This window comes from Neolamprologus brichardi, chromosome 18 (assembly GCF_056152115.1).
Source record: "Neolamprologus brichardi isolate AB-2024 chromosome 18, ASM5615211v1, whole genome shotgun sequence".
NCBI lineage: Eukaryota > Metazoa > Chordata > Actinopteri > Cichliformes > Cichlidae > Neolamprologus > Neolamprologus brichardi.
The window spans coordinates 5,096,091-5,109,302 of record NC_142121.1 but is presented as its reverse complement, the minus strand read 5'-3'; the positions used below and the strand labels follow the sequence as shown (position 1 = coordinate 5,109,302).

The 13,212-nt window shown below is 39.9% G+C and overlaps 1 protein-coding gene across 1 annotated transcript; it reads left to right on the top strand.

Annotated features, from left to right (window-relative positions):
- Positions 1–492: 492 nt before the first annotated feature.
- LOC148097445 (tripartite motif-containing protein 16-like) lies at positions 493–2,169 on the top strand. The gene has a single exon (XM_087832140.1). It carries the CDS (start codon positions 508–510, stop codon positions 2,167–2,169), a length of 1,662 nt encoding a protein of 553 aa, XP_087688266.1. The 5' UTR covers positions 493–507.
- The last annotated feature ends 11,043 nt before the right edge of the window (positions 2,170–13,212 follow it).

Here is a 13,212-nt window from a genome sequence, read left to right as displayed (position 1 = left end):
TACCATGACAATTTAGTTATTTCTTTATGGTTTGAAAAATAAAAACAGTGAAACAGAAACCCTCTCTCTGCTTCCTGGAATGAATTACAGCCTGAAAAACTTTAAAATGTAGGGTAAAAATGCATAATACACAAGTGTTTAAAAAACGCCCTGTTTTATCAGCTCAGTCCCTAAAGTGGTCGCTAATGTGTCTGTACATCTGCTGTATTTGAATTATTGCAAGGAACAGAAACGTTACATTTAGCAGATTTAAAGTATAAACTCCCCTTCCTTGAATGAATCACAGCCTGAAAACCCTTCCTCTTCTTCCTGCTCTCTAGCTAAACACCCCCTGTCTGTCCATATCTTTCTGTGTTCCCTCCCCTTTAGATCTGCACTTTGAAGATGGGTGTAACCAACATGTGTTATAGCTGGCAGGGCCCAACACATGTTGTTCAGATCAGAGCTCAGGCTAGTTTCAATAATAAGGAAGTGAAACTTACACAATCACTGACACTGAGAGGAGAAATGGCGCAGAAAGGAGTTCAGCTGGACGGAGAAACCTTCTCTTGTTCGATCTGTTTGGATCTACTGAAGGATCCGGTGGCTATTCCCTGTGGACACAGCTACTGCATGAACTGTATTAAAAGCTTCTGGGATGAAGAGGAAAAGAAGAAAATCTACAGCTGCCCTCAGTGCAGACAGACGTTCACACCGAGGCCTGTCCTGGTGAAAAACACCATGTTAGCAGTTTTAGTGGAGCAGCTGAAGAAGACTGGACTCCAAGCTGCTCCTGCTGATCACTGCTATGCTGGACCTGAAGATGTGGCCTGTGATGTCTGCACTGGGAGAAAATTGAAAGCCTTCAAGTCCTGTTTATTCTGTCTGGCATCTTACTGTGAGAAACACCTTCAGCCTCATTATGATGCTGCTCCATTCAAGAAACACAAGCTGGTGGAGCCCTCTAAGAAGCTCCAGGAGAACATCTGCTCTCGTCATGATGAGGTGATGAAGATGTTCTGCCGTACTGATCAGCAGAGTATCTGTTATCTCTGCCCTGTGGATGAACATAAAGGCCACGACACAGTCTCAGCTGCAGCAGAAAGGACTGAGAGGCAGAGAGAGCTGGAGGTGAGTCGACAAAACATCCAGCAGAGAATCCAGGACGGAGAGAAAGATGTGAAGCTGCTTCAACAGGAGGTGGAGGCCATCAATCAGTCTGCTGATCAAACAGTGGAGCACAGTGAGAAGATCTTCACTGAGCTGATCCATCTCATCCAGAAAAGAAGCTCTGATGTGAAGCAGCAGATCAGATCCCAGCAGGAAACTGAAGTGAGTCGAGTCAAAGAGCTTCAGGAGAAGCTGGAGCAGGAGATCACTGAGCTGAAGAGGAAAGATGCTGAGCTGAAGCAGCTCTCACACACAGAGGATCACATCCAGTTTCTACACAACTACCCCTCACTGTCAGCACTCAGTGAGTCTACAGACTCATCCAGCATCAATATCCGTCCTCTGAGCTACTTTGAGGATGTGACAGCAGCTGTGTCAGAGGTCAGAGATAAACTACAGGACATTCTGAGAGAGGAATGGACAAACATCTCACTGACAGTCACTGAAGTGGATGTTTTACTGTCAGATCCAGAGCCAAAGACCAGAGCTGAATTCTTAAAATATTCATGTGAAATCACACTGGATCCAAACACAGCGTACAAACAGCTGTTATTATCAGAGGGGAACAGAAAAGCAACATTAATGAAACAACAACAGTCTTATTCTGATCATCCAGACAGATTCACTTATTGGCTTCAGGTCCTGAGTAGAGAGAGTCTGACTGGACGTTGTTACTGGGAGGTGGAGTGGAGAGGGGAAGGAGGTTATGTAGCAGTTGCATACAAGAATATCAGCAGAGCAGGGAGTGGGAAAGAATGTATCTTTGGACGTAATGACAAATCTTGGGCATTAGATCGTAACAACAGTTATACATTTTGGTACAACAACATCCAAACTCGTGTCTCAGGTCCTCGTTCCTCCAGAGTAGGAGTGTACCTGGATCACAGAGCAGGTATTTTGTCCTTCTACAGCGTCTCTGAAACCATGACTCTCCTCCACAGAGTCCAGACCACATTCACTCAGCCGCTCTATGCTGGACTTTGGATGGGAGACACTGCTGAGTTCATTAAACTGAAATAGTTACCATTTTATTTTCACAGAATCATTGTTTTGACATTTTGTGCAATATATATATATATATACTCAAAATTGGTGGAGAAAATGTGAACCTAATCTCAATGACTATAGTAGTTAAGAGTACATATTTTCAACTTTCTTCTTCATAAAAAAGAAAGAAGTCAACTTTTACTTTACTTGATTTTGACAACAAAAAAGATTTGATGTAATGATTCATCACAGGTAAAGTTACTCCACATTTTTAAGCATTGGACAAATGACTTTTCTTTGATGTGTCTTAGTTGGATAAGTAGAAGAAAATGGATGGCAATAGATACGGCAATAAATAAATGGATATATGAAAGCTTTAAGGTATTTCTTGTTTCCAGTCTTTCAACTGATTGAATTACATTTTTAAAAATGTATTTACAATTTCTTATGCAATAAAAGACTTTGTTATTATGTTTACTATCAAAGAAGTTGTAAGCATTAGATCTCAATCTAGGAAATGGAGTTGTTACAGCAGAAACCTGAAACATTACTTTTACCAGATTTATTAAAGCTACCAGAATAACTATTAAAACAATTTAAAATAGTTTGAACAAGTAATTACAATGCTGAGCTTAAATCCAGAATAACCTAAACTATAACCACTATGCACAGTGATGCTCAGGCACTCAGTAGGCCACAGGTGTCAAACTCCAGGCCTCGAGGGCCGGAGTCCTGCAGGTTTTAGATGTGTCCTTGATCCAACACAGCTGGTTTAAATGGCTAAATGACCTCCTCAACATATCTTGAAGTTCTCCAGTCGCCCTTTAATGAACTAATCCTTTGATTCAGGTGTGTTGACCCAGGATGATATCTAAAACCTGCAGGACACCGGACCACAAGGCCTGGAGTTTGATACCCCTGCAGTAATGAACTAATTCTTAGCCGTCTTAGGGGAAGCTTCCTTAGAAACATTGTCAATAGGTTATTTTTTAATTTTGTTCCAAGTCACACAGAATTAATTGAGACAGAACAGTTAATGACAGGCTCGGGGAAAACACTTTCACTCATATTTAGTCCAGAAATGTTCACGTCACATTTTCTATACCAAACTCACACAACCTCTGGAGGAATTGGCCAGTTTAGAAACACCAACGTAGAATAGAAAAGCCTTTTTTGTCATTGTACATGTACAACTAAACTGTAGCTTGACAGTTATACAATCATACAACTGTTATACAACTTCACAGTTATATAGTTCAAAAAAGTTATTTCTGGACTTTAAACTCACAAAATCAGAATTTAAATAAACATCGGGAACACTGGCAGGTTCAGGAAGAAAATAATCTGTCCTTAGTTTATTTGGCAAGAAACAGAAAGCACAGACACAGAAAGCTCTGGCCACTCAGAGTGACGCCGAAAACCAAGTTCATGTCAAGGGGTGTGAAAGCAGGACCCAAACACAGGACTGTGCAGCAAGCTGTGAACTTATTTATAGTGAATAACAATGATGACAAGAGCAAACAATCCTCTGTGTGTGAGTTTTTGCTTCTTGTTCCCGTGCTGCAACTTCTCGAGTGTCCTTGGTGAGTTTCTTTCCCCCTTGTGGTGTCTATGGACAGAGCGCTCAACTCCCATGTAGGAAAACAACAAGCAACTGGTAAGTACACACCACTTGTCAACTCCAAAATCACTGTCCCACAATTGCTGGGAAATAACTGATTTCTCTTAACGACCCAGCATCGACTGCAGCTCAGCTACTCCGTTAATTAGCCCTCCAGACGAGGCTGACGGGTGCATGTAATTATCCCTCAGGTGCGGCCGGCTCCACTGCAGGGAAAAACTCTCTGGGCCTGAGGTTACAGGAAACTCTGGGCACACACACACACACACACACTTGCACAGATGGAAACGAGGGACTAGGAGAGAACAACAACAACCATATGACAGAAAGGCATGTTAAACAGACACACGGGCGACCAGCGAGGACTGCCTGCCCAAGATAACCCCAGAAATATAAACAAGTCCACAAAAAACACATGAACCCATGACAGTTCATGCATTTATTAATTCTAGGCTGGACTACTGTAATTCATTATTATCGGTTTTCAGTTTGCGCTGCTTTAACGTGCCCTGCAGTGGTCAAATTTGTGTGTGTTGATCATCTATACAGCAGCTTTTTGTCAGTGTGGTTAAACCGAGGGTGACATATTTTCTTCACAAGACAAAGTGCTGCATGACTTTAACTGTGAAAACAAAATATCTTGTTTTTTTACTCTCAAGCTGCCTTCTCCTTTTCTGTGAAACAAAGTTCTGGACTCTCTTTTTCCCCCCACTAAGATTTAACTGTGAAAAACAGATTCAATACAAAGCAGTAGAGGGCAGTAAAAGACCAATTTAGCTGGTCCTCTATTGTCTTCTTTGTCAGAGTGAGGTTCTTGTGGAAGAACACATTGTACCTGTTATGCTTTGCATAATAAAAATATAGCTTTTCTCTTAATATTGTATTTAGGTCCCGCGCTGTTCAAGAAAATAAAACAAAAATGTGAACTAACACCCTAACAGTAACTCAGCTCACTAAAGTGGCTTGGATAGGAAGGTAGTTCTCATAGTGGCCAATCTAAACAAAGCTATTAGGTTTAATTTGACTATTGTCATGGTCAGCGGTATGACTGTTGTGACTCTCGTGTTTTAACAAAGTTATTCCACATGAGCTTGATTTCAGTGAAAGAGTTTGACAGTCTGCAATCCTACAGTCAGAGTCTACTGACAGTCAGAGTCTACTGACTGTAGCTGTCAACAGTGAACTTTTACTCTACACATTTTGTGTAGAGTAATCAGTATTAATCAGTGTAGTTACACTGAGGGTGCTGCTGGTCTCCTACTGCATCCTGTATACTTTCTGTACAGGATGAAGAGCTGCATAGATTTAACTGTGACAACAAGGTTTCGGTACCTCCTCTGTAACATACAGTTTACATTCACATCCATGAGATGAGCTTGATTACAATTAGGTTTAACTGTCAAAAAATAAACTTCATTTTGTGTTGCTTTTATTGTCAGACAAAGGTTCTTTGTTCTGCTTTTGGTTTGAAAAAAAAAAACTGAAAATGTAGGGTACAAATGCATAATACACAAGTGTTTAAAAAGCTGTTTTATCAGCTCAGTTCCTGAAGCATCACTAATGTGTCTGTACATCTGCTGTATTTGAATTATTGCAAGGAACAGAAACATTTCATTTAGCAGATATAAAGTAGAAACTGAGAATTAATTTTAAAAAAAAATCTGTTACAAAAGATTTGGACAGAAAAGAGGAAGAACATACAGTCTCCATCCCTCAAATCCATCCCCTTCCTTGAATGAATCACAGCCCTCCCTCGTCTTCTTACTCCCTACATCAGCACCTTCTCTCTGTCTAAATGTTTCCTTGTTCCCGCCCCTTCAAATCTGCATTTTGAAGATGGGTGTAGCATGTGGTGATGTATAAGAGCTGACGAGTCCCATTCACAGCAAACCTTATGTTTAAATCATAGCTCAGATTAATTTGAATCATAAGGAAACTCACAACCATACAATCACGCTCACTAACAGTTAGAAAAAAATGACACAGAAAGGAGTTCAGCTGGACCGAGAAACCTTCTCCGATCTGTTTGGATCTACTGAAGGATCCGGTGACTATTCCCTGTGGACACAGCTACTGCATGAACTGTATTAATGGCTTTTGGGATGAAGAGGAAAAGAAGAAAATCTACAGCTGCCCTCAGTGCAGACAGACTTTCACACCGAGGCCTGTCCTGGTGAAAAACAATTGTTGTGGTGTTGGTGGTGTGCTCCAACTGTGCTGCATAAATAAACCTTATGCATGAGGAATACAGATGAGAATTGATAGCGACTCCGATTCAATTATCGATATCACTTATCGACTCGATTCCTTATCAAGTCTCATTGGCTCCACTTTGAGCGTCACCACCATCTCTAAGCAGCGTATCAAAGATTACATTCATGCAAATTAATTGCATGCTGTGAGGTCAAATGTTTGTACATGCTGGAGTATTTCCCCCTCTTTGTTGTGATCAGTGTTGGGGTCATTACTCAAAAAAGTAAAGCAAAAAAGTTATTACACAGAAAACTTTTCTTAAAAGAAATGCAGTACGTTACTTAATCAGAGCCAGGAGAAACGCATTTGTTATACTACTGTTAACACTCATGGACACTTGCACTGTACTTATTTATAAACAGTATTCATTACAGTATAATACAACCAACATTACTATTTCTCTTTATATAACTGTATTTTTATACAGTAGCAACCAGCATTCCTATCCGTTACTCAATGTGCAATACCATTGATCACACCGCACCTTACACTGTACCTGCAGATATATTTATATATTTTGTTTCTGTATAACTTGTGCATATCCTTTTGTGTAGATAGTTATGTTATTGTGCATTACATACATTCCCTGTGTAGGTACCTCTTAAACTTATTTTATCTTTATTTATGTTATTCTCTTATCTGAGGAATGTGAATGTAAAATCCTACAAGCTGCCAATGGAGAGATGCCAAACTGTGTTTCATTGTTCTGGTAACAGTGGCAATAAAGATCTAGCTTATCTTAGATATCAAAATGAGATTCTTCAGCCAGTGGCAATCCCACATCTCCACAGTCTGGGACCAAACTCTATCCTCCAAGCTGTCAATGCTCACCCCCACGTATGAGATTTATCAGAGACTACCTGGAGGGGAGTGCAGAGGATGGAATAAGCAGATGTGCTTCATCTTTCACTGTCAAAGGAGCTTGCAAAGAAAAGCGTCTGGACTTCTTTAAGTTGCTTGAAGACGTTTCACCTCTCATCCGAGAAGCTTCTTCAGCTCTAAGGTCAAATGGTGGAAAGAGTGGAAAGAGGAGTGAAAGAAGCATCTATGTCCACTGTGAGCGACCATCTTTGAACAGAGGCGGTGGTTTACGACACCAACTCTCTGCCATCTATAATCCAGTTTTGAGTTCCCTCCCCAGACGCCTTAACGCCCACTCACATCCTGGGCCATCTGACCTCAGGAATTCGCATGATAAGGTGGTGCATGGTTTCACAATGAGCTCACCCAAAACTCTGGCTGATTGGGACCCACACCCAGTTTCACACCTCGTCTCAGGCAATTAGAGGATCATCAGGGGGTCCTTTTGTCCCTCTGTGGGGGGACACTCCCACTAGGTTTAAATCTCCCCACCATTTGACCTTAGAACTGAAGAAGCTTCTCGGATGAGAGGTGAAACGTCTTCAAGCAACTTAAAGAAGTCCAGACGCTTTTCTTTGCAAGCTCCTTCGACTACAATGACCTGGATGACTGAGAACCTTCACAGACATTTCATCTTTCACTGTTCAATTCATCTGTTGAAGGTGTTCAGCTCATGTCTGTCGGCTCTCATGACATGAAGTTTAAAACAAAGAAGTTCCATCTGGAACTTCCTTATTTTAAACCAAATGAGTTACAACAGGAACTCCTTTGTTCTGTTGTAAGTCAGCAATGAAACAAGAGCACACACATCCATTTACAGTCTTCAAAAGACAAAAGCATCATTCCATTGCAGATTAGGCAATTTTTAGAATATTTTCTCCTTGATCATCTTTGATTTGCCTAAAATTCTGTCTAAAAATATTGGTTGAGCACATAGTATGATTGCTATGACACTTCAAGGTTATATATCAAACACTTTTCAAAATATATTAATACAAAAAAATTTCTGTCAACCCACTTTTGGGCCTCTTTTTGACACATTCAGCCGTCTGCTGTGATGAAGGTTCTCAAGATTTTCATTAAACAGCTTTCCTTCAAGAAAAAGAGCATGATAACACATTGATAAGCATGGTAAGGCATTATTAGGTGATACAGAATAAAATGCAATTAATAGCTGGAAAGTAACTTACTGTGCTGTGATTTTGGTCTTCAAAGTCACAACACATGCACGGTGGTGCAGTGGTTAGCACAAGTCAGACTCTGATTCATTCTTAAAGTGTCCCATTGGGTTGCTTGGACCAGTGGACCTTGCTTTGTGCACAGTCATTTTGGATCAGGAAAGGGCCATCCAGCTAATATGTATGGCATGTTCAGGTGTTTGATTTTATACAACTGTACCCAAGCAATTGATTGGAAAGCTGAATTCAATTATTTTGATGGTTGATCGAATACTTTTGGCAACATACTATAGATTAGTGAATGGTTCCCATTGCTGACCATGTGTGCTACTTGTTTTTAAACCTTTGATTAAAAAAGAAAAATTCTGCTAAAGGTTTGTAATCAGTGTGACACACACAGCAAGTTCATGTAATGTAGCTGCAGGTTTACATTTTAGACTGTATGAAAAGACAACAGTAACTTTTAATGTATTTAATTTTTTTTATATAGAGTTCTGAAATCTAGAACACAGGTTTTAAACCATGTAAGGTATCAGATAATTTACCCGTCAGCCTCTTAAGAAGTGGAAACGTTTGTGCTAAATGATGACAGTCATAACTTGAACTTCTTTGTTTTAAATCAAAGAAGTTCCTCCTTTGATTTAAAAGAGGAAGTCTGAAATTGGAAAGACGCCCAAAGACTGTCATGGAACAGGATGTTGTAAGAAGTGCTTTCTATTTCAGGAAACAAACTCTAATCATCATCTGTTGGGTCAGCATAAAAATGTACGTTCAGTGGTGCATTCAGAGCACTTGGAGCTTATCAGTGTATTCAATCGAAGCTGTAGAGCAGGTGCAGTGGAGCTTATGGAAAAATGTATTGTGTAGTATTGTCACGGTGCAGACTGATGTACATATGTTACCTGACAGACACAATGCCTTGTGTCTCCAGAGTAACATCAGCCCTGCTTTTCATGGTTTTGTCTTTGTCATCCCTTAGTCACAGCTGGGTGTCTTCACAAACAGCTCATTACAAACAGCACACATACATTTTTCTATTTTACTCCTGGCAGTTTGGAGCTTTGTGGGAACTGAGTTAGAGGTGGCGGATTTATCCAGATATCAATAGTCCAGTCCATATTTTGTTTCTATCTGGTAAGTCCAGCATGCACTATGATTTAACTGTCACCTATATTTTATTTATCAATTTTTATTGTATTTATTGATTTATTTTTATTTATATATTTTATCTATTTATATTTATAGCACATTTAAACAACAAAAGTTGACCCAAAGTGCTTTGGAGACCGTCCAGCTCCAAAAACCCATTTTCATGTTGTTGTTTTTTTCAAATACATTAAAAGCTGGAAGTTGTTTATTATTGTGGAAAGAAAAAAACAGTGATTTATTGGTCAATAAAATGAGTTCAAAATTTGCAAATTGAGTCATATCATAAATCATGAGACACTGCTTTCCTTTATATAAGTTATGGTTATGATCCAAAGTTTGGGTGCAAAGATTGATTAGGGTGACATAGGTTCAGATGTCAAATACTTTTCAAGACATACTTTTTGAAAAATGGTCTGTTGACCCACTTTCACTTTATTTCACATATTAAAGATAAAATCCTGAAATTTTCGGCCTTTCTTACCATCTAAATGAACCAATTGACAAATACCCGAGTAATGGCCTGTTAAAATATGAAGAAGAAAAAAAGTCCAGCTGTCATGACAGTCACAGAAAGGAAAACTCACTCACAGGACACTGAGAAATGTTTATGTAGGTTTTACAGGTTGCTTTTAAGTGCCGGAAAAAGAATCATTTTCTAAGATGCAATTTATTCTGAGAGAGTCGGTAACACTTTGGGCACAAACACACACTGTCACACTGTTACAAATACACAAGGGCTTCTGAGACACTGGAGTAGTCTGCACAGAATCACAGGTTAGATCTGAAAACGACCCTGTGGATTACATGAAGAAGCCAATAACCCTTTGTAATGCAACAGTCGGGCAAAAACTGAGGAATTGCTTGAGCTTAAAATAGGCAGTCTGATAACCACATGAGGAGGAGGTATGTTAATCAGCATATCCCCCCCCCCCCAACAATCTCAGCACCCTTCATGAGCAAGCACTTGGTGACAGGGAGAAAAACTTACTTTAAGAAACAGAAAGAAAGCAGCCTCAGGGAGAGGCAGCCATCTGCCTTGACCAGTTGGGCTTGAGGGGAAAGAGAAGAGAGCAGAGAGAGACGGATACAAGCAAACACAGGAGAGAGAACCAGAGATGAATAATTTAATGACTACCTGTGTTTGTCCTGCATGTCCCGCCTCTTCCACTATGACAGTTCAGTTTAATTCAATTTTATTTATACAGCCCCAAATCACAACAACAGTCGCCTTAAGGCCATCTGCTGCGACCAGTTGGGGTGAGGGGAGGAAGACAGGACAAAAGGCATGCTGTGGGAGAGAGCCGCAGATTAATAACAAGTAATGTTTCAATGCAGAGAGGTTTATTAACACATAGTGAGCGCGAAAGTTGACTAAAGAAGAAACCCTCAATGAATCATGGGAATCCCTCAGCAGCCTATTGCTGTATAACTAAAGGAGGATTCATTGTCACCTGATCCATCGCTAAATAAACGCTTTAGCAAAAGGGAATCTACCATAGGGTCCAGTTCCTTTTAACCCAAATTAAATAAGCTGGATGGATGGATTTTATCCAACATGAGTATGATAATTAGCTGAAATATTTTAAAATTAAATTCTGCACACATGTAAAGACAAAGATGAGGACGGAGCATGTGGAACATACATATCCTCTTGGCTGAGAAAAACAAAAATATGAGGTCATTGTTCCAATCCATTGCCTTTTAAGAGGTTCATGCATGTCCTTAAACGCCTTGAGGCAAATGCTGTTGTAATTCGGTGCTATATAAATAAAGTTGAATTTTAAAAAATAAACAACTGAAAACCCTGCCAGCTATGCTTTCTGTCTGTGTGTCAGTGTCACTGTTTGCCAAATATTTTGTTGTTTAGTCTTTGAATAATGAAGTCTGTACAAAGCTTTAAATTGAATCAGCCTGTCTTGCATTCAGAACGGCTCTGACAGACTCTCCTTTAGTTGATTTTAGGGAAGCCAACTTATTGGCCCAGGCCTCGCTGAGATGGCTGCCAGTAACTCGGATGGAAAAAACTTTAACAAACTGTGACACTAAATGTTTGAATATTAGTTGCACCAGGAATAGATTAAAAAAAAAATGTGATTTTTAAGGTTAACGTTAAATTCAGAGATGTACTCTTGTACAAAATGTCTGATTTGGTAAGAATAAAAATGTAACTGAGGAAAAAGGAACTTAATTTGGAGTTGAGAGAAGGAAGCAAATGTTTGTTTTGAGAGTTTTTCAATCCTAAAACAATTAGCCACTCGTAGAAAGCACCGTGGTCTTTTCAATATTGCTGCTATTTACAATAGTTCAGTTCAGTCAGACTTTTCTAAAACACCCAGAGCAAAAACTAAAAAATAATATGCTTGCATCAGTTAACAGGAGTCATACATGGTCTTACAAAAACTAAACTAAACAAAAGAAACAACATGTCTGTGAGTTTACAAATGTTCTGTCTCCCCTCTTCTTCCCATCTATCTTTAATTGAAACTAGCAATTAATCCTGAATTCAGACATACTTTGTTTTTCATGTGCGTGCACCATCATGGCATCTGTTGGCACTTTTTGTAAGACCATGTATAGCAACTCTTAATTGATGCAAACATTAGTTTTGCCACGGTATTGGATCAGTGACCCAGTGTTTTCCGTTTAATATTATTAATCTTTGATTTTATGATGTATCTTCTTTTGTTAGTTCTTAGGTTTTGGTTCTGTGTTTGTATTGTGCTTCTGAGTTCAGTCTATGCATTTCCTGTTTTATTGTGAAGGTCTGTGTCTGATGTCAGTGTGTTCAGTTTACATTTCCCCTGTCTCGTCAGGTCAGTTAGTTTCAGCTGTGTCTCCCTCTGTTTGTACTTGCTGCTGGCTGTATCCCAATTCAGGGTCTGCAGCCTTAAAGGCCGCATTTTAAGGCCGATTACGTCACAGCGACGTGACGAAGGCTGTCCCAATTCGAAGGCTGCTCGAAATGCGGCCCTCAAATGCGTCCTTCATTTCCCTGAATTTTAAGGATGTGATGGTGTAGACTTTGTGGCCCAACATATCCCAGAATGCATAGCGCGGCGGTGGGTGTGGATAAAAAAATCGGCGGATGAGGCGCGCCGAAGAGTAAACTTTAAGTAAGTACTGAACATTATGTCACTTATTTATGTGCAAATGTTTAATAACGAAGAACATTAAAACATTCCTGTTGGCCACATGTCGGCAAAGTCATGTGACATTAGTGACGTTTGTACTAACTTGGTTTTAAAGCCTTTACTTTAAAATATACGCCGTTCAATAGCTGAGCTTAATCAGAGAATGATCAAAGCTCATGTAGAAACAAACAAACAAATGAACAAAAGATTTTCTCCTTCATTTCTGTCAAACAAAGCTGTATGAAACGTTTCCAGCTGTTAGTATCATGGTTGCTTGGCAACCTGGGTAGCGCAACGGAGGCTAGACCGTCCCATTTCACAAGCCTCGCACTTCCGGTCTTAGCGGTCTTTGAGTACGTGGCCCTTGAGGATCGTTGAGGCTGCGTACTTTAAGGCTGCAGACCCTGAATTGGGATACAGCCATAGTGTGTGTCCTCTTGTGCTCGTCGCTGGTTAGTCTGTGTTGTTTCCCTGAGTCTCCCTTTCAGGTCTGTGTTGTTAGTTTTTTCCAGTTTAGGTTTTGCTTAGTTTCCGTCCACACCTTCACGGTTTCTGTTTGTATCACCCACCTTATGAATAATACTCACTTGCATCTCAGCCGTGCCTGCATCTTGGGTCCTTACTCTCTCACACCACACGGCTTGCCTCAGCAAACTGTGACAATTTTTGATTTGTCCTCTGAATGCTTTGTTATAAAACGGTTGAGTCAGAACTTTCAGAAATTCTTATAAAGTCTGCAGTTGACCAGTTAGGACCAAAATTCAATATTTTTCCATTTGTTTTGAAAAGTATTACAATATATCAGGTGGTACAACTTCAGGTCATCAGCATCATCAGTTTCCTCACCATCCACAGCTCCTTAAGAATCCTCTGATCTACTGAT

Excerpts from the sequence above, each read along its gene's own strand:
- LOC148097445 (XM_087832140.1), top strand. The coding sequence starts at position 508 with ATGGCGCAGAAAGGAGTTCAGCTGGACGGAGAAACCTTCTCTTGTTCG.